General features: G+C 41.1%; 1 protein-coding gene across 8 annotated transcripts in view; it reads left to right on the top strand.

Moving 5' to 3' along the window:
- The window catches only part of INPP4B (inositol polyphosphate-4-phosphatase type II B), a 166,376-nt gene that overhangs the window by 96,799 nt on the left and 47,154 nt on the right, over positions 1–22,423 (top strand). For 7 of the 8 annotated variants that reach the window (XM_077814444.1, XM_077814449.1, XM_077814446.1 and 4 more), the window contains 4 exons: positions 386–509; positions 2,844–2,961; positions 8,152–8,292; positions 18,768–18,865. The exons of the other annotated variant lie outside the window; for it this stretch is intronic. In XM_077814444.1, the coding sequence (XP_077670570.1) occupies positions 386–509; positions 2,844–2,961; positions 8,152–8,292; positions 18,768–18,865 (481 nt within the window). The remainder of the gene's footprint in view (positions 1–385; positions 510–2,843; positions 2,962–8,151; positions 8,293–18,767; positions 18,866–22,423) is intronic. 8 annotated transcript variants of the gene reach the window in all.

The following is a 22,423-nucleotide window of genomic DNA, read 5'->3' as shown; positions in this document are numbered from 1 at the left end:
TCATTGAATTTAAATAGGAGTTGGGTGCCTAATTACCTAGGCTCCTTTGAAAACCTCAGCCTTAAGTATTAATAGACTTAGGGGCATCTTTCTGATCTCAGTTACAGCAGTGTAAATCAGAAGTAACCCAACTTGAAGTCAATGAAGTTTCATGGGTGTAAAACCAATTTAAGGTCAGAATGAGATCCATATATTTTATGTATATGTTACCCTACAAAATACCATAATATACAATTGAGATGATAAATATTCACCAAACAGGTATTTCCATCTTGTTCCTCAGTCACCAAAGTACAACCTGTATCCTGTAGAAAAATAGCAAACATAGTTATAAAACTCTTAGATTACACTAATTAATCTGTTTTTGTTGTTGTTGGTTTTTTAGCTTGCTGGATTGGTCTGTGGGTTTATAATCAAACTGCACACAAGTTTACATGATCAAGGCTTCCTACAGCAGCTTCATATTGTTGGGTTAATTGTTCAATATGAAGGACTTCTCAGCACTTATAGTAAGTATTGCCCTGCAACAACATTGCTTAGTATTTTTTACAAACCAAGAAGTTCATCCAGTAGGTTCTTATTTTAACTTTCATTCAGTAATTTGGCTTATTGAATCAACAAATATTACCCTAATACAAAATAGCAGGCTTCCATACAATAGCACAGTTAAAGCCATTGATATAGTACTGTATGTCAATTTAGCATAATAAATTATAGTAATCTATTTTTTTCAGGTTTCATAGTAGCAGCTGTGTTAGTCTGTATCCACAAAAAAACCCAGGAGTACTTGTGGCACCTTAGAGACTAACAAATTTATTTGGGCATAAGCTTTCGTGGGCTACAGGCCACTTCATCAGATGCACTGAATGGAACATATAGTAAGAAGATGTATATATACATACAGAGAAGGTGGAATTTGCCATACAAACTGTAAAAGGCTAATTAATTAAAATAAGCTATTATCAGCAGGAGAAAAAAACTTTTGTAGTGATAATCAAGATGGCTCATTTAGGCAGTTGACAAGGAGGTGTGAGGATACTTAACATGTGGAAATAGATTCAATATGTGTAATGACCCAGCCTCTCCCAGTCTCTATTCAAACCCAAGTTAATGGTATCTAGTTTGCATATTAATTCAAGCTCAGCAGTTTCTCATTGGAGTCTGTTTTTGAAGCTTTTCTGTTGCAGAATTGCCACCCTTAAATCTTTTTTAAGGGTGGCACAGCCCCGCCCCCCTGGAGCATTGCTTTACCACATTATATCCAAATTCGTGTTATATCGGGGCACGTTATATCGGGGTAGAGGTGTGCCTACTAAATCTATAATCTACTGCCAGTCAGTATTTCTGGAAATTACATGTCAGTCTTTGTGATGTGAAGATGGCGCTAAACTATTTAAATTCCCAACGGCTTCGTAGACGCTGTGACAGAGCACACCACAGCTTACTAGTTCACCTTAGAACACAGCTTTGCTTAACACACAGTACTTAGATTTGTTTATAGAGAAAGCAAGTACAGGGTTATTTGACAAAGGATAGCAGATTCATTTGATAGCAAACAGAAATGTTAGAAGCAAAGGATTACATATGAAACAAAATTGTAATGTGCTTTCTATGGCCTAAACTTAACTAATAAGTTGTTCTCCTGTATAAAGAAGTTTATTTCACCCAAAGTTCTTCCCGGTGATTTCAGCCAAGCCTGACTGAGATCCCTTTTTCATGAAACAAACCCACTGTCAGTTTATTTCCTTGGTGAAGGATGCCAGAGCATCTTTTTTCACCACTAGATAACCAGACCATACCTTTGATTTTCAACTGAAAATAGGATAATCCCTTCCCCCCTCATACCCCACTGTTTACCTCTTCCTGATGATTTTCTTTTGAAGTCCTTGCAAGCTCTTCATTAGCAAGACCTTACCACAAGACACTCAGTACACAATAGTTAGCTAGGGAGATGAGTGTCTCCCATCTCCTGTATGGAGAAGTTTTTCTCCAGGCATTCTACCTTTGAGTGACTTCCCTTTAACTACAAGGTCTTAAGAACATAATTTCCCATATTTATACACACACACACACACGTCTTTTTATATATTATCTGTATATACATTTCGTAATGATTATGATGACCAGGGTGACTTTTCAGTAAAGACCTTACATGACCCCTTTTGGTGAACCCTGTAACCCTACATACCCCGGGCCCTCTGCCATTTGGCACCAAGAGGTTTTTGAATCACAGATGCCAAAACTGATAGCTATTAAGTGGGACATATGGAGAGAAAAATTGCAACACACTTCGAAATGCACTGAAGAGGATGGATTTTTTTCAGTCAGGCCGAGTTGTTTTTTTTGAAAATAGCAACTATCCCACTTAAGTAGGGACAGTTGGTATCAATGCAACCCTTTGCCATTCCCAAAATCAAGTTTTACTGTGTCCTGCACTACAAAACTACCTCAGTATAAGGGGCTCTCTGGGTCAAGTTTGTCAGAGGTGCACCCATTATAATACTCAAAATCTTTGCCCTCCAAGAGCAGAAGAGTCTTTAAAGGGCTTGTCAATATGGGCAAAATTTTGAAACCTGTCTGCCGTAAAGTTGTGTCCCTTGAATGTAATGACCTGATTTTCAAAAGTACCCAACACCCACAAGTACTAGTAAGGTCAGAGGGGCAGAAAGTTCTCTACTATTTTTATTTAGATGCCTTAAATGTGAATTTAGTAGAGTAACTTTAGTCACTCTGGTTTGAAATGTATTACACTTATTATCATACTAGCATACTTTTCAGGAATAGACACTAGCTAGCCAGTCATGTCTGCATCTGTTAACATCTTTTGTAATTTTTCTATACAGGTGAGGAAATTGGGATGCTAGAAGATATGGCTGTGGGCATTTCAGATTTACAGAAAGTAATGTTTAAAATAATTGAAGCCAAATCCAATGACTTCTTGCCTGTAATAACTGGAAGGCGGTAAGTGTTGTCCATTTCTTGAAGCACAAGCCCAGAGACATGTAGCTTTCACTTGTGCCAGTAACATCAAGTGGAAACTCAATGTTTTTCTTTTTGCTGTGTTCCCTTATGTGGGAAATGCTATAAATGTAACTTGTCTGAAGAGTGAATAGAGGGCCTGTAAAGGTAGTAATGTCCTAACGAGCCTGTAAAGGTAATAATGCTTTGTACTTTCTAGTGTAATTTCTTTGTGTTTTCAGCTGAGGATCTCAAAGTTACAAATGTTAATACATATTAATTCTCACAGTGTCCCTGTGAGTTGTGTACCTGGTGTTATCCATTTTTATATACAGGGAAATTGAAGCACAGAGATGTCAGGGCCAAAATTTTCAAAAGTGGCATCTAAGTTTGGTTGCCTCAATGCAGAGGCCCAGCTTGAAACACTGGAGGCCTTGTCTTCAGGGGAGCTGAGCACTCCATTTCCATTCACTTCTGTGGAGATGTGGCGTTGCATCTCTGAAGATCTGACCTGAAGCGTCTCTCAACTGGGAACCCAAAATTAAGATGACCCAAAATTCTGAAAAATTGAACCTACATGATTTGCCTAAGATCATACAGGACATTTGGGGCAGAGCTGGTTGTAAAAACAGATATTTTTAATCCCTACCTGTGCTTTAAATACTACTGCACTTTGCTTCTCAAAGAAGCAGTACTTAAATTTAGTACATAAATTAAATACAGAAATAGTGTCTGTGACATACGGGGATTGAAAAGGATAGTTTGCCTGTGATGAACTTTTTTTCTTTGTTGTTAGCCTAGTCTAAAACTTCAAATGTTGTTACTTGTGCAGGAATGATTTCCTTAAGAGTGCTATAATTCTTAAGATGACAGTAAATTAAATTCAGCTAAAAGCAGCAACTTTTTAGAAAAGATGCATTGCCGCGGTTGGGGGAAGGAGTGGACATTCACCGCTATTTTTCTTTATTATTCCTGACAATTCATTCTCATACTGTGCACTTTCTGAGAAGGAATTGAAATAAATAACCAGGAAGGTCAGAGCATGATGGGAAAACATCAGGAATAATTAAGAAAAATTATGGTATATAAAGTAGACCCTGAACAGAAGAAATATGTCCTTTGTAAACGTTCCCATCAAAAGTCTTGAAAAATCCAACAGCCACTGTTACTGGCTTGGTACCATTACTGCTGCTGATTGAACTGTCATGCTAGGAGGTCCAGGTTTTGAAATAGACATGGGCTTTAAGATGCCTGTGGCATTATGGATTGAAAGAAGAGACAGCTGTCAGGAAGAGGACTTACTGGCTATCATTACTATACTACACTTACTGGTGAGTGAATCACTGAATGACATGAGTGGTATCAGTTTATTAAAAGGAAGCTTTACCTCTGCTGAGCCCCATTCCTGTTAGAGATGTGATGACACAGTATTGATCAGGGACATAGGAGGTTAAATGTAAAGAGCAAAAGTAGGGTCAAAATCTAACAATTTTCTAATCACTGTAAAAAAAATATTTTCTGACTAACTTTTATCCTTTTTTAGGTTAGTCTTATATAATAGAGGTCTCTAAAATGAAACTTACATGGACAATGCAGAGCTGCTAGACAGAAAATTCATTTACCTCTTTTTGTTATAAATCTTGCAAAGTCAGAGTATTATCTGGTAATTTGCTTTGCAGGGAAATGCTTAGGTACTCAGTTTTATGTGTGAAAACAAGTCAATCCAAACATCACAGCTCTAATGTGTGCTGCAGCCCCAAAACATCTTTCAGGAAACAGTGTTCAGTTTCACATGCTTAAAGGGTTATTATAAGCAAAAGTAGTTAAAAAAAGTGGTATTTTTAAAAATTCCTTGGTAATTTTTTTTGTTATATACATGAAATTTGAGGCATGAGAGGGTAGTTTATTATAAAAACTTTCAACTAGTGTTTTTTATCATCGCTGCATGGTTAAGGTGCAAGACTAGTAAAGTTAAATAGATAATCCCCAAATTTAAATCATTAATACCTAAATGTGCTGTTGTGATTTATTGTTGTTCTCTTGAACAACCTAGTTTTTTTGTTGCAAGAGACTGTATTAAATGCTAAAATTTTGTAATGATTTTTAGGAACACAGGACTGGAAGTGACCTCCTGGATCATTAAATCTAGTCCCCTGCTATCACAGGCAACCCTGCACATAATGCCGTACATTAGTTTATGGAGCTCTATCTTTAAACTAGTTAGGAATAGTAGGGGCAAACAACCTCTGGAAGGCTGTTCCAGAACCTCATTCCTCTGATGGTTAGAAACCTAATTTCAAAGCTAAATTTATTCATGGCCAGTTTATACACACTTGTTCTCTTGCCAAAATTGTCCTTTAATTTTTATGCTAAGCCTTCCACTCACTGGGAAATGTAGTTGTATAACCCAAATCAAATCCACTAAGCCTGTCTACATTGAATCCAGCCATAAAGGAAAAAGTAAATTACATAGCAAAGAAAGATTTTGTTTTATTACTATACCTTATTTAAACCAAACCGGTAAAGCAATAGTAAATTAGTCTCAAATGAGTGCTTTGGATTACAATGATTGTTGTCTTCTTGCCTGACTTCAGTGTTGCTCTTGGGCCGTGAAGATATCCTATTATCCCAGCTCAGTAGTATTTCTCAAAATAATTTGAAAGGCAGCTTTTTTTGAAAGGCAATTTAATGGAAATTGAAAAAGTCACACAAGATGGTACTACTGTGGAGCATACACTGTCCCAAGCATACAAAAAATAAAAACAAAAAACACCACATGTAAACACCACTGTTTCAGTTTGTCATATCCAAAGGCGACATCTTACAATGATTTTTTTATAGCCAAAAGACATAGTGATTCTTGGATGTGAAATGCAGTGATTATGATGGTCCTCTGGACTTGATGTTTAGCAGAACATATTTTTAAAATTAGACCAAATCAACATTTCTTTTCAATCTCATGCAAGCATACCATATTAGTAGTACAATAGCATTTGACAGTCAAGATTCATCAATTAGGAACTCCAACCCACAGGCCTGGAATGAGTGGCATTATGCAGAGGTCACCTGAAAAGAGTTTTCTGTGCAAGCAGAAGCTTCATAAACTCTGTACTGCTTTAAACTTGGGAATTAAATACAGAAAACATAAATTAGTCTTATCTGGGGCATAGATACTTTTTTGCTTTGAGACTCGCATAACTAGCACACAGCTAATAGATTCATAGATGTTAAGGTCAGAAGGGACCATTATGATCATCTATTCTGACCTCCTGCACAACGCAGGCCACAGAATCTCACCCACCCGCTCCTGCGATAAACCTCTCACCTATGTCTGAGCTACTGAAGTCCTCAGATCATGGTTTAAAGACTTCAAGGATCAGAGAATCCTCCAGCAAGTGACCCGTGCCCCATGCTACAGAGGAAGGTGAAAAACCTCCAGGGCCTCTTCCAATCTGCCCTGGAGGAAAATTCCTTCCTGACCCCAAATATGGCGATCAGCTGAACCCTGAGCATATGGGCAAGATTCACCAGCCAGATATCCAGGAAAGAATTCTCTGTAGTAACTCAGTTAGTAACTAATGATACTGCTCATGAGAGTTCCTACTTTATAGAGCATTTGCTGCTTAACAATACCAGATTTGCACTAGTGCTAACTGAGTCAGGGCATGTGTCACACCCCTGGCTGAGTCCTTGCCTGTGCGTAGTCACCAATCTGCTTTATTGTGCCCAATCTTCGGATCCTGCATGCTTCCAAGCACACCAGGTCTGGGCAGTGTCTCTAGCTCTGGCCTCTCAGACACACGCCCAGGTTGCAGATTCCCTAACTGACAGCCCATTGGATGGTGGGGCACCATGGTCCAGCTGCCCAGACTTCCAAGACCCCTTCCAAGTTTCCCCCATAGCTTATGCACACTCTCGCCAGAGCTCCACCCATGTGGGCATGCCAGATTATAGTTTAACTCTTCTGGGACCACATGACACATAAGGAACACAGAGATTTTACAAAAGAACTTCTTAAACACCACCCACACATTACTCTTAAACAGTACAAGGATATAAGACCTATGCAAAAACCGTTTATGCTCTCCCCGCTGAGTCTATACTAACCCCTTCTGTGAGTCCTTAGGTCCTGTCCCTGTGTAAGGTGGGTAAATCCCTCCTTGCCTTCTTCCTTTTGACACCCCCTCTGCTTCCTGTCAATGTTTGCTTTCAGTCCTCTCTGGCTGGCTTGACAGCCTTCATTGGGTAATTAAAGTCCCAGCCCTCTGGAGAGAAACTGGGAGAACCAGCTTCCTTTAGCTTAGTCCCCCTGTTTATCGAACCCATTGTTCTTGGTGGGGAGAGGCACATTTGTTATCATTGTCATTCAGGGTTAGAAAGACCTAGACACAAGCCCCACTTCAACAAGATGATGATGCAATCCAACATGATGGATACAGTGTACAAGGAAAGACACAATCAAGGTTATATTAAAAATAGAGGCTGAAACATGGTTTTCACAAAATCAGACGGGGGACACAGATATAACACACAAACTGTCACATCATATCACTTCTAAAACACCAGAATTCATATTTGTGTAATGAGCCATCCTGTACTTTTAAACTGTATTTTCATAGTGCCACTTCTGCTTCAGAGGATGCTTTCTATCCAAGGAGTGAAGTCCTGGCCCACTGAACTCAATGCAGATTTTACCATTGACTGCAGTGGGGCCAGGATTTCACCCAGGGTTTTCACTGGGTACAAGAAATTATGCACTTGTATTACAGGGTACTTCAGGTCAATTCTTGTGCAGACCAAACGGAAATGGTGGTGTAGCTCAGCTTATGGCATTTTAATATTTGAAGTGCCTTCATTAATATTTCTATAGCAAGTGATAATGAGACAAAAGGCTCTTCCTTAATTTTTCTACTGTCCTCACTTTTTAATCCTTTTTTTCCACTTCAGTGAAGAAGTCATTATCTAGACCTAGTTTATAATTATATTACTGATCCTATTTCCATATAGATTTGCTTTGGTTTCAAAACAAAAATAAATAAAAAAGACTTTAAGTGAAGGTTTGACACAATTAACAGGAGGGAAAAACATTGCTTTCTAAGTGTAAACATCCTTTGCTGTGGGACCTAGGAGGGTGATAGTTTAGACTGAACAGCTAGATATTCTCATCTCTTATACTTCCTTTTATTTTCCTAGTGAACATTATGTAATAGAGGTCAAGCTTCCAGCAAAGATGTTTGAGTTGCTGCCACAAGAGATCAAAGAAGGAAAGCAGCTGCATGTGTACCCAGTCCTCTTTAATGTTGGAATCAATGAACAGCAAACACTTGCAGAGAGGTAAGGCAGCACCTTTAGAAAGATACATGTTTCAGTTTCTGCTTCTGGATGTTGTGCTAGTCCAGATGGTCTCTCACAGGATTACATAGGAATCTTGCTTATTACTTGCCCTTGGGCCAACTCAGATTGTTTTGGTACATATTAAAAACATAAATCACATTAGGGAGATAATCAGATGGTATGAACTAAAACAAACAGTGCAAAAAGTCAGGAAAAGATATGTAATAAGTATATTAATCTATTTCCTACAGTTAAAGCCTGATTTGTTCTTTAATACACACTTAGCTGTAGTTCACACTGACAGAAGCACTGTGTTCTCAAAGAACAGATTTTGGCCCTTTGAAACATCTCTTGGAAAATCCTAAAACTACTTAATTTGTTATCATAGCATGTGAAGCTGAAATGTTGGGCAGGTAATAGGCACTGGGAGATGCATACTTTCCTCACATTTTTAAAATTGATAGTATGGGGCTCATGAGTAGAGGTAATAGATAATAAAGTAATAATGGGTTATATTATTAATAGCCTTATAATGGCAGGAATGATGGGGTTATATTTTCTTAAACTTTTAATGTATAAATGTGCCTGCACACCCAGAATGCCTAGCTATAGCCTCAAGACAATTCTATATATCAAGCTAGTCATCCTATTGTACAGTTCCTGTCAAAGATTCACCAAACTATTCACCTGCTTCCTAGGTGAAGGACAGCTCTGGGTAAGGTTAAATAATATACGTGACTACAAGGAAGAACCTCCAGAGTTACACACTGCTAGTATTACTAGGTGCACTGTACAATTAGACAAAACATATTATTTGTATTTATTATTTGTATTATTGTGTGTCATGGACCAGGACTCCAATGTGCTGTACAAACACAAAACAAAAGATGGGCCTTGCCCCAAAGAGTTCACAATCTAAGGTTATGTCTGCACTTGGAGCTGGACGTCTATTTTCCAGCTCAAGGAGACATACCTGCGCTAGCTTTGATTGAGCTGGCATGCTAAAAATAAAGTGTAACCTCAGCAGCAAGGAGGGGCTAGCTGCCCCGAGTCCATGCTCAGCCGAGATGGCAGTCTCTATTCAAGCTGGAATTTAAACCCCAGCTCTATGTGAAGACATACTTTAAGTACAGTAACTCCTTACTTAACGTTGTAGTTATGTTCCTGAAAAATGCGACTTTATGTGAAACAATGTTAAGCGAATTCAATTTCCCCATAAGATTTAATGTAGATGGGGGCGGGGGTTAGGTTCCAGGGAAATTTTTTTCGCCAGACAAAAGACATTATATACATATACAGTATAAGTTTTAAACAATTTTAAACAAACAGTTTAATATTTCACACAGCAATGAATGATTGTTGAGGTGCTTGGTTGAGGTGGAAGAGTGAGGTGGTGGAATATTTCCCAGGGAATGTCTTGCTGCTAAATGATGAACTAGAACTCAGCTGAGCCCTCAAGGGTTAATACGCTGTTGTTAATGTAGCCCCACGCTCTACAAGGCAGCATGGACTGAGGCAGGAGGGAGGAAACATAATAGATGTAGGGCAGTAGCTGCAAACACTTCCCTGCAAAAACTGAACATGATGATGAGCCCACGCTATCCAGCTGGAGCGCACCACTCCCTCTTCCTGACAGCACATGCACGGCTGCACAGGTGCTGACTTTCCAAAGTGCTGGGGGGTGCGTGCATTAGTGAAAGAGAGAGACATGCATTGCCCCTTTAAGTACGCTGACCCTACTTCAGGTACGTTACCCTTTTAAGCAGATCAGCCCGTTCAGACAGGAAGCAACAGCTTCCAGCAAGCTCCCTTCTTTCTGAACCTGAGCCCTGTCCCCCTCCTACGCTTTGTAGCACCTCTCTACCCCGCCCCAGCAAGCAGGAAGCTCCCGGGAGCAGCTCCAAGGCAGAGGGCAGGGCAGGAGCAGCACAGCAGTGGGGGGAGAGACAGCTGAACTGCTGCTGGGCAGCTGCTGAGCCACATCCCTTAGAGGGAATTTAGGGGAGGTGATGCGGTGGTGGGCTGCTGCCTGCCCCTCCCACCCCCCCGGTTCTAATCCCCACAAGAAGGGGCTGCTCTTCCAGAGAATCCTGCAAGCTGTGAACAAAGCAGACAGCTGCCAAACGAAGTTATAAGGGAGCATTGCTCAGGCAGTGGTGCTATAAGGAGGGCTTTGGGATGTATGGCCACTGGGAAGCATTCATGGACAGAGGACTGTTCTCTCGGGATGGACTTCACCTGAGTAAGGAAGGAAATAGACTTCTAGGATAGAGGATGGCACAAGAGATGAAGAGAGCTTTAAACTAGGAATTCTGGGGAGATGGTTGGGAGATGTCCAGGTAATCTCCACGCCAGTTGTTCTCTTTGAGAGGGAAGAAAACGAAGTAAGAAAGGATACAGCCGTGGGTAGGAGAATTGATATAAGGCGGAAGGGCAGTGTACATACCAATCTAATAGGTAACATTGGTGGTAGAATGTCTGTGCCCAATCGGGTAAAGAATGTGAGCGAAGCCAAATGGCAAAAATTAAGATGTTTGTACACTAATGCAAGGAGCCAAGGTAACAAAATGGAGGAACTAGAGCTACTGGTGCAGGAAGTGAAACCAGATATTATAGGGATAACAGAAACATGGTGGGATAGTAGTCATGACTGGAGTACGGGTATTGAAGGGTATGTGCTGTTTAGGAAAGACAGAAATAAAGGCAAAGGTGGTGGAGTAGCACTGTATATCAATGATGAGGTAGACTGTAAAGAAATAAGAAGTGATGGAATGGATAAGACAGAGTCTGTCTGGGCAAAAATCACATTGGGGAAGAAAGTACTAGAGCCTCCCTTGGGATAGTGGTTGGGGTGTGCTATAGACCGCCAGGATCCGATCTGGATATGGATAGAGACCTCTTTCATGTTTTTAAAGAAGTAAATACTAATGGGAATTGTGTGATCACGGGAGAGTTTAACTTCCCAGATATAGACTGGAGGACAAGTGCTTGTAATAATAATAGGGCTCGGATTTTCCTGGATACGATAGCTGACGGATTCCTTCACCAAGTAGTTGCTGAACCGACAAGAGAGGATGCCATTTTAGATTTGGTTTTGGTGAGCAGTGAGGACCTCATAGAACAAATGATTGTAGGGGACAACCTTGGTTCGAGTGATCATGAGCTAATTCAGTTCAAACTAAATGGAAGGATAAACAAAAATAGATCTGTGACTAGGGTTTTTGATTTCAAAAAGGCTAACTTTAAAAAATTAAGGCAATAGTTAGGGAAGTGGATTGGACTGAAAAACTTGTGGATCTAAAGGCGGAGGAGTCCTGGAATTACTTCAAGTCAAAGTTGCAGAAACTATCAGAAGCCTGCATCTCAAGAAAGGGGAAAAAATTCATAGGCAGGAGTAGTAGACCAAGCTGGATGAGCAAGCATCTCAGAGAGGTGATTAAGAAAAAGCAGAAAGCCTACAAGGAGTGGAAGATGGGAGGGATTAGCAAGCAAAGCTACCTTACTGAGGTCAGAACATGTAGGGATAAAGTGAGAAAGGCCAAAAGCCAAGTAGAGTTGGACCTTGCAAAGGGAATTAAAAGCAATAGTAAAAGGTTCTGTAGCCATCTAAATAAGAAGAAAACAAAGAAAGAAGTGGGACAACTTAACACTGAGGATGGAGTGGAGGTTAAGGATAATCTAGACATGGCCCAATGTCTAAACAAATACTTTGCCTCAGTCTTTAATGAGGAGCTTAGGGATAATGGTAGGACAACAAATGGGAATGAGGATATGAAGGTAGATATTTCCACATCCGAGGTAGAAGCCAGACTCGAACAGTTTAATGGGACTAAATCAGGGGGCCCGGATAATCTTCATCCAAGAATATTAAAGGAACTGGCACATGAAATTGCAAGCCCATTAGCAAGAATTTTTAATGAATCTGTAAACTCGGGTTGTACCGTATGACTGGAGAATTGCTAACATAGTTCCTATTTTTAAGAAGGGTAAAAAAAAAGCGATCCAGGTAACTACAGGCCTGTTAGTTTGACATCTGTAGTAATGCAAGGTAATTGGGGCAAAATACAACATGGCTTTACAAAAGGTAGATCATGTCAAATCAACCTGATCTCCTTCTTTGGGAAGGTAACAGATTTTTTAGACAAAGGGAACGCAGTGGATCTAATTTACCTCAATTTCAGTAAGGCATTTGATACGGTTCCACATGGAGAATTGTTAGCTAAATTGGAAAACATGGGGGTCAATATAAAAATTGAAAGGTGAATAAGGAACTGGTTAAAGGGGAGACTACAGTGGGTCACACTGAAAGGTGAACTGTCAGACTGGAGGGAGGTTACCAGTGGAGTTCCTCAGGGATCAGTTTTGGGACCAATCTTATTTAATCTTTTTATTACTGACCTTGGCACAAAAAGCGGGAATGTGCTAATAAAGATTGCGGCTGACGCAAAGCTGGGAGGAATGCCAATACAGAGAAGGACCGGGATATCATACAGGAAGATCTGGATGACCTTGTAAACTGGAGTAATAGTAATAGAATGAAATTTAATAGTGAAAAGTGCAAGGTCATGCATTTAGGGATTAATAACAAGAATTTTTGTTATAAACTGGGGGCGCACTACTTGGAAGTAACAGAAGAGGAGAAGGACCTCAGAGTATTGGTTGGTCACAGGATGACTATGAGCCGCTAATGTGATATGGCCGTGAAAAAAGCTAATGTGGTCTTGGGATGCATCAGGTGAGGTATTTCCAGTAGAGATAAGGAGGTGTTAGTACCGCTATACAAGGCACTGGTGAGACCTCATCTGGAATATTGTGTGTACTTCTGGTCTCCCATGTTTAAGAAGGATGAATTCAAACTGGAACAGGTACAAAGAAGGGCTACTAGGATGATCCGAGGAATGGAAAACCTGTCTTATGAAAGGAGACTCAATGAGCTTGGCTTATTTAGCCTAACTAAAAAAAGGCTGAGAGGAGATATGATTGCTCTCTATAAATATATCAGAGGGATAAATACCATGGAGGGAGAAGAATTATTTAAGCTCAGTACCAATGTGGACACAACAACAAATGGATATAAACTGGCCATCAACAAGTTTAGGCTCGAAATTAGACAAAGGTTTCTAACCATCAGAGGAGTGAAGTTCTGGAACAGTCTTCCAAGGGAAGCAGTGGGGGCAAAAGACATATCTGGCTTCAAGAGTAATCTTGATAAGTTTATGGAAGGGATGATATGATGGGATAGCCTAATTTTGGCAATTAATTGATCTTTGATTATTAGCGGTAGATATGCCCAATGGCCTGTGATGGGATGTTAGATGGGGTGGGATCTGAGTTACTCCAGAGAATTCTTTCCTGGGTGTCTGGCTGGTGAGTCTTGCCCACATGCTCAGGGTTTAGCTGATCACCATATTTGGAGTCTGGAAGGAATTTTCCCCCAGGCCAGATCGGCAGAGGGCCTGGGGGTTTTTCGCCTACCTCTGCAGCATGGGGCAAGGGTCACTTGCTGGAGGATTCTCTGTACCTTGAAGTCTATAAACAACGATTTGAGGACTTCAGTAGCTCAGACATAAGTTAGGGGTTTATTACAGGAGTTGGTGGGTGAGATTCCGTGGCCTGTGTTGTGCAGGAGGTCAGACTAGACTATCATGATAGTCCTTTCTGACCTTAAAGTCTATGATTCTATGAACTTTAAATGAGCTTGTTCCCTAATAGATCAGCAACATAACAACAAAACAATGTTAACCGGGACGACTTTCAATGAGGAGTTACTGTATAAGACAAAAGACAACAGATGGGTGAATAGATGGGGAGTACAAGGAAGCAATGAGATACCAGTGGCCTAATCTTTGTCAAGTTTTGTGTAGGCATCAAGGCAAAGGAGAGTTTTAAGGATTAGAAGGAGAATAATGAGGTAGTATTGTAGATGTTTATGGGGAGCAGCCTCCCAAATGTGAGGGGCAACGTGGGAGAAGGCATGAAGGGACTTGTTTGAGAAGTTTAACCAGTTGGGGATGGAGGCTGGCATGGGCCAATCAGAGGCAGAAGTCGACATCTCAGTAGTGAGTGAGAGATGATACGTATGGTGGGAATAGGCTGAGAATAGCCTTAAAAGTGAAGACAAGTAGCTTATGTTTGATGCAGTAGAGAAAGGGAAGCCAGTGGAGGGAGGCAAAGAAAGAGGTGACATGGTCAAAGTAACAGGCTCAGAAAATTATGTTTGCACCACCATTCGGAATGGATATGAGCAGGGCAAGATTGTATTTGACAAGGCCAGAGACAAGGGTATTGCAGTAATTGAGATGTGAGATGAGAGCGTGGAAGAGAGTTTTAGCTATGTGGATGGATATGAAAGGCCGGATTTTAGAGATGTTAGAAAGAATCAGCAAGATTTAGATATAGCCTGGATGTGAGGATTTAGAGAGAGGGCTGAGTTGAAGATGATGCCCAGATTATGGGCCTGAGTGACATGGAGGATGGTGCTGTTCTCCACAGTGATCAATATACTGCTCTTTTCTGTACACACATACAAAAGAAAATCATACCATAAAAATGAAAAATTAAGAAAACATGTCTGTCAAGCAAATCAAATTGGATTAATCTATGGAGAAATAACTATTCTGCCATTTCAGGTATAAACATAAAACTTTGAGTTACAATATTATCTGACTTCACTGGACTCCCTTGAATTTTAGAGATTCACGTTTGTACTAGAGAGATGAAATTAAGAATGGAAACACTGAGTGTGTTTTTCAATAAAAGGTTATCTATAAGTATTTTGGGGAGTGAGAATCATCATACTAGGAAACATTAATAACAATAGAAATAATCTTTTGATGATTAATGTTATGTTATTTCAATAGAACTGAACATCTCCAGTTTCAGTGAGCCATAGCTGGGAATATATTTGGTTTAACACTGAAACACTGGGGAAATGATAGGCAATCTTCAACAGAAGAGCAGATATAGTTAATATCTACTTTGCTTGCATTATAAGAAATTATGCATATAACATACAGAAATCATGACAGTGTGTTAAAATACAGCATTACATTTAGGAGTTATGTACATAGATCATCTTTTGCCCACTCTGTATCACACAACAGCTAAAGAATTGAGCCCCAAATTCTGCATGTGCGTGCGCACACACGCACCTTCCATAGTACAGTTCAACTGGGACAGATGTGGACAGTGCAAAGGTGCAGAGAAAGGGTGATGGCATGGTAATTTATCCATGACAATGTTGCTAAGCTAGCCAAACTGCCCATGTAAGATTACGCCCCCACTCTTTCACAGCACCTAGATATTGTGGTGATGGACACTTCAGCAATATTTATATGATAAATAGATTATATAGAGCACAGTAGTGGCTGAAGGTACTGCAGCCAGTGGATGAAATACTGGCTGTAGAACAACTATGTTCTTTACAGGTTTCAGAGTAACAGCCGTGTTAGTCTGTATTTGCAAAAAGAAAAGGAGTACTTGTGGCACCTTAGAGACTAACCAATTTATTTGAGCATAGGCTTTCGTGAGCTACAGCTCACTTCATCGGATGCATACTTATCTGGATGGTTACCTGGGGTTATCTGAACCCAAAGCGATGGTAACTAGTCTCTGTTTTCCAGGCAGTGTCAGGAGATAAATCAGTGGGGGGACACAGCACCTCCATCTGAGAAATGATTGTTTTACACAAGAGTGCTTTCACCCAATAATCCATGTTTTTATTGAATACAAAGAACACTTCAAAATTAGTAATAATCTAGTTACCCAAAATATAGTTACCCGAAATCTGAGGTGGAGTCAAGTGACAGCAGCAGGTTTCCAGTGGCCAGCCTTCCTCCTAGCTGCTGTGGAGCTTGTCAGTGTCTTCTTGCTCATAGAAAATCCACACTTCTCCAAAGTACACTTTCTAACTAATCTTTTTTATAAGTAATTAAAAACAAAGCTGTCAGGGTTCCTTCCCCACTCTGAACTCTAGGTTACATATGTGGGGACCTGCATGAAAACCTCCTAAGCTTACTTTTACCAGCTTAGGTTAAAACTTCCCCAAGGTACAAACTATTTTACCCTTTGCCCTTGGACTTCCACTGCCATCACCAAACATTTATCTGGGTTTATTTTTATTAGGAAAGCATCGTTTGGAAAATCTTTCCCCCCAAAATCCTCCCAACTCTTGTACCCCACTTCCTGGGGAAGGTTTGGTAAAAATCCCACCAATTTGCATAGGTGACCACAGACCCAAACCCTTGGATCTTAGAACAATGAAAAAAGCATTCAGTTCTTGAAAAGAAACACTTTAATAGAAGAAACAGTAAAAAAAGAATCACTTCTGTAAAACCAGGATGGTAAATACCTTACAGGGTAATTAGATTCAAAACATAGAGAAGCCCTATAGGCAAAACCTTAAGTTACAAAAAAGACACACAGACAGGAATATTCATTCTATTCAGCACAGCTATTTTCTCAGCCATGTAAAGAAATCATAATCTAACACATATCTAGCTAGATTACTTACTAAATTCTAAGACTCCATTCCTGTTCTGTCCCCGGCAAAAGCATCACACAGACAGACACAGACCCTTTGTTTTTCTCCCTCCTCCCAGCTTTTGAAAGTATCTTGTCTCCTCATTGGTCATTTTGGTCAGGTGCCAGCGAGGTTACCTTTAGCTTCTTAACCCTTTACAGGTGAAAGGATTTTTCCTCTGGCCAGGAGGGATTTTAAAGGTGATTACCCTTCGCTTTATATTAATGACAAAAGCATATCTCCAAATAAATTATAATTGGCTGACTGTTTCCCTAGCAACAGCAATGAACTCATAATTTCTACTTATCAGCAAAGCAACTCTAGCAAGAAACATACAGACACAGGCACCCAGACTAAGATCAGCTATCCTTGTTAGTAACACTGCGGCTGTGCAGATGTTTTTGTCTGCCTAAGCAAGGCCAAATTCTTTCTCACTACGTGGTGTCCTCACTTCCAGCTTATGGTGGCTAAGCACAAGATAGCTGTGGGTTATGTCAAGTCCAGGTCTCTCGTAACAGGATCTTTGTACCACACTTATCACCATAATACTTGAACACCTTCTGCAGACTATCACAACACAGTAAAGACCTTCTGATTTCCTCTCTCCTTCCTGGTGGATCACTAGAATTTTTTCTTCCTTTTCTTCCACTTTTTCATCTCCCTCTCTCTCTCCCCTCTCCATGTCATTCCTGCTCTCATTGCCCCTCCCTTTGTTCTTCTGTTGTCTTTTCCTTTTTGCTTTGGTGTTTATGGGAAAGCTGGACTTGAAGAAGTAAAGTTACATGTCACTCTGGAGGCAGTGACCTCTGGAGCTAGTCTCAGCTCTCCAAAAGAGTGTTCCATAGTTTTGAGCCCGCTGCCGAGAACACACTTCATTCTCAGCATTTCACGCTAAAGGTGTGGACAGTATCTTCTGTGAAATCTAATTGTCATGGGAAATCATAGTCTTAGAGAGAATTCTCTTAGGGAGCTTGCACCAATGCCATGGAGAGCCTTAGAGAGGAGAACAGACATCCTGAATTTGACTGAGTGTCCTGTGAGGAGTCAGACTAGTGAGCATTTGGGTGATACATTCCCAGCAACCTCTGTTGCTGAAAAAATGAGCTGCAGCATAGTAGAACAACTGAAGCCTTTTTAAAGTGTGTGCACTTCAGCTTCACCTAAACGTAGTTGCAGTAATCCGGCCTAGAGGTCACAAAGGTGTGGGTCACAGTGGTTAGGCAACTATCTAATTGCAAAGGACATCGCTTACTGGCTAGTTGCTGATGCAAGAAGGAATCCCTGAAAGCTGAGTCTGACTGTTCACGAGCAAGGAGAGGAGTCCAGAAGGACCCAAGGATATGAACCTTGATTATTTACAGCAGACGATCTCAGTACAGGGTGCTGCTGTGGTGGTGGCTAGGAGTTCAAAATGTTTTCCTGCTGACATCACCTCTGTCTTGCCTGAGATCAATTTCAGCTGCTGACTTCAGCTGAAGCAAAGGCATTATTAGCATGAAAAGTGAATGAGATGCAAAAGTTGGTGGTGTCTGTAGAAAGGCAGGCTGGCATTCAGTCTTCCACAGCAAATCCTGGCACAAAGCACATTGACTCTGGCTGTCTACAGGGAAGCAGGATTTGGGACTTAATGAATAGTCATGAGATGAAAGCAGGGATTTTTGGCTGTTAGCTTGTGTTTTTGGCTGTTAGCTTGTGTTCAGGGGTGGTTTGAACTAGTATTTGTTAATGGTATAATATGTATTTGAGGTTAGTTATTTTCTGTTGTATAAATCTATTAAAACAAATAGGGGAAAAAACAGTTCTCTATTTACATAAGGAAGCCATAGCTGTGGCTGAGTTAGGTATGTGTTTTGTTTCTTGGTTTTAGAGAAGGGGGTAGAGTGCAGGGGGGCAGGGGTGTTGTTTATAGAATTTGTTTTATTTTTATTTCCAGCATTGTCCTTTCCTGTTTTAGGTTTGGAGATACCACTTTGCAAGAAAGTGTTAACCAGGAAAATTTTGAACTTCTTAAAGAATATTACAAGTTGTTTACTGAAAAAATGCCTCCTGATTGTAAGTATAAAATTAATAATGTAGCATTCAAACTGATTTTAACAAGAGTTACAGGTGATAGACCACGGCAGCTTGTAATGCTGAAACTTTAAAAGTGTTAATATGCAGCTTCTTTATGTTTAGACCTCAATCCTGCAATTTATTCCAAGTAGGTGGACCCCTGTGACTACATGCGGCACCACTGAAGTCAAGAGGGGTCCATCTGCATGGCACAAGTTGCCAGATCCAGGCCGTAGTAGAAAGGTGAAACAGTAACAATGGGGTAAATTATGTTTTGCATATTTATTAACATAACGTTTATAGTAACATAAGTAGAGGTAACTAGACACCTGCGGTATTCATGTTCAAATACCTCTCAGAAGTTTGAGTCAATTAGCTCCAGTCATTCACTCAACTTTTTATTCATTTCTGAATACATAACAAGATGTACAAAACTAAGGAGTGAATTGCAGATATAGAGCCTATCAATGGGTCCCATTGTAATGTCCAATTAAGTCAATGGAAAGATTTTCATGGACTTCAGTGGATATTGGATTAGCCCCTATATGTAGATGGAATACTGTTTTATTACTTTAATTGCTGAACTCAAAACACTGAAAAGACCCATTAGGTCATCTAGTCCTGCCAAGGCAGGGTTATGTTCTCAAGTGCTTTGTCTAATGTATCTATTTTTGAATAACTTCAACAATGGGACTTCTACCACATCTTTGGGAAATTATTCCACAATCTAAAGATCTCACCATTAGGAGTTTGGTGGGTTTTTTAGTGATATTCACCCTACATTTTTCTTTGCTCAATTTCAAAACATTACTTTCACACACTTGCACCATCCTCAATAATTTGTCTCTCTTCTTTCTTGTGTATGTATAATCCTAAAATATGTTTCTATTTCATCTGACTCATCTAGTGTGATCTGGGTTACAAGGATCAGGGCTTGGTTTAGGATCTGTCATTTATGTCTGGCTTTTTCTTTGTGATGCAGACCTTATCATGATAATCCGTACTTTTTGTCATCTCGAGGTTGGTCAGGTCACTTACCATCTCTGTGTCTCACTTTTTCCATCTGTAAAATGTGGGTGGCCATGTTTATGCACCTTTTGTAACGGGCTTTGAGATCTATAGATGAAAAGTATAAGTGTGTATTATTGTTATCATGTGTCTATTTCTTATAAATTTCTGCTGCAGACTACGGCAGCCTCTGGGCTAATAAATATTTCTTGCAGGAAGCATATAACACCTTTATTCTGTGATCTGCTTCTGTTTTGTGTCCCGGAGTTATTTAAGGTGTTATTTTTAACATATAGGGCATAAAATGAGTTGGGTCCCAGTTACCTCCAAAATTGCCTATTACTGCATTTGGGATTGTCAGAGGCAGTTGGTTTCACTGCCACGGGCTGAAGGCAAGGGGATTTCAATGAAGAGTCATCGAATAGTGGAATTTGCTTTCTGCCTTGGTTAGTCAATTTTATTCTGTTGACCTTCAAGTCAATCTGCAAGGCTGAAGTGTTCTCTGGCTTTTTTCTAGGGGGCAGGGTGAGTATCGGGGTGAGATGATGGTAGGTGTCAGCTCTGTAGGAAAGATGGTGGGATTTTGAGAGTTTATTATGCTTTCTGGACACAGAATTAATTCATATTGTTGCTTTATAATATTTGTCCGCGCACTGAATGTATGACATAATGTAGAATACTTCTATTTCATTTGATTACCACTGAACAAAAGCAGCTTCTGTATATATATATATATGATTATGAATATGTATATTTATACCACACATGTGGTGGTGATATTTATGTGATAAATTGCAGACCAATGTGGTAAATAGGTAATCATAAGAGTCAGTCCCCAAGAAGCTTATAATATAAATAGTTATTTTTTGTTGTTTTCCTCTCTAAGCCTGTACAGTTAGTTGTCAGTACTAAAATGTTCTGCCTTTCCATGAAAGGATATAGTAAATGGTACCAAAACCATGTTTTTACAACTCTCTCTCTTCGAAAACATCTTTTTTTCTGAAAAAACACACGCACATTGCTAAAACAGATCACCTACTACCTCCCTTGGACCTAACTAACTAAAAAAAATTTTTTTTATGCAAATGGCAACCCCTAGTTTTCATCACCTGGGTACCCACCTTTGAGGCTGACCCTGAAGTGGTTATTTATACGCCATGTTAGTAATTTAAAAGGGATGGAAAATCTTCATTCTTTTTCTTTGTTTTCTGGTCATACACTTATTAATCTCCACAACAGAGAGTTATGTTCTGGAAAGTTTTTCCTTCCAGAATTTGTTTAAAAATATATATATATATATATATATATATATATATTTCATCTTACATTACTTATTAAAGATTGGAGCTCTTGAAGTATTATTCTGGGGTACCCTGTGATGTGCATAATGTGCAGTGGTTATGTCCAGTGATGACTCTGCCCCCGCCCTCCGTGACTCCTGCCCCATCCAACCCCCCGCGTTGTTTGAACCCCCCCCGGACCCCTGCCCCATCCACCTCCCTCCCCTGTCCCCTGACTGCCCCCAGAACCCGGCAGGAGGGTCTCGTGGGCCTGCCCCGCCCCTAAGAGCCAGAGGGACCTGCCAGGGAGTGAGATGGGGAGTCCCGGCGGTGCTTACTTGGGGCAGCTCCCAGGAAGCATCTGGCAGGTCCCTCTGGCTCCTGGGGTGGGGTAGCATAACTAGGTGGGGAGCAGGGGGAGCAGCCGCTCCCCTAGCTGATCACATCAAAAGTGGTGCCTTAGGCACTGACTCTGTGGGTGCTCCGGGGCTGGAGCACTCATGGGGAAAATTTGGTGGAGAGCACCCACCAGCACTCCCTGCCCCGCCCTGTGCCCGGCCCCAGCTCACCTCTGCTCTGCCTCCGCCTCCTCCCCTGAATGCGCTGCCCCGCTCTGCTTCTCCGCCCCGCCCCCACACCCCGGCTTCCTGCAAATCAGTTATTCACGCGGGAAGCCTGGGAGGGCTGAGAAGCAGGCGGTGGCTTGGCGTTCAGGCCCAGGGAGGTGGAGGTGAGCTGGGGCGGGGAGCGGTTCCCCTGTGCACCCCCCGGGTTACCTGCTGCGGCGCGGGCGGCCCTCCTCGCGTCCCCCTGCCCCAGATCACCTCCGCTCCGCCTCCCTGGGCCTGAGTGCGAAGTCACCACCTGCTTCTCAGCCCTCCCAGGATTCCCGCGCAAACAGCTGAAACGTGGGAAACGGGGGGATGGGGGAGTGGCAGAGAAGCAGAGCCGGGTGGTGTGTTCAGGGGAGGAGGTGGAGCAGATGTGAGATGAGCTGGGGCCAGGCGGGGAGTTGCCGGTGGGTGCTCTCCACCCACCAAATTTTCCCCGTGGGTGCTCCAGCCCCAGAGCACCCATGGAGTTGACGCCTATGGCGTCACTTTTGGCCGGTTGTTACGTTTAGAAGCCCTCTCGGGACAACCGGTTCTAAAAGGGCTTCTAAATTTAACAACCGGTTCCAGCGAACCGGTGCAAACCGACTCCAGCTCACCACTGGTTATCTCACACCAACCATTACTCCCCTGATTCCTATCTTCCATACATATTCTAT

Source organism: Eretmochelys imbricata, chromosome 4 (genome assembly GCF_965152235.1).
Source record: "Eretmochelys imbricata isolate rEreImb1 chromosome 4, rEreImb1.hap1, whole genome shotgun sequence".
In the NCBI taxonomy this organism is placed as follows: Eukaryota; Metazoa; Chordata; order Testudines; family Cheloniidae; genus Eretmochelys; species Eretmochelys imbricata.
Note: the sequence above shows the minus strand (reverse complement) of the source record. Positions and strands in the feature narration are given on the sequence as shown.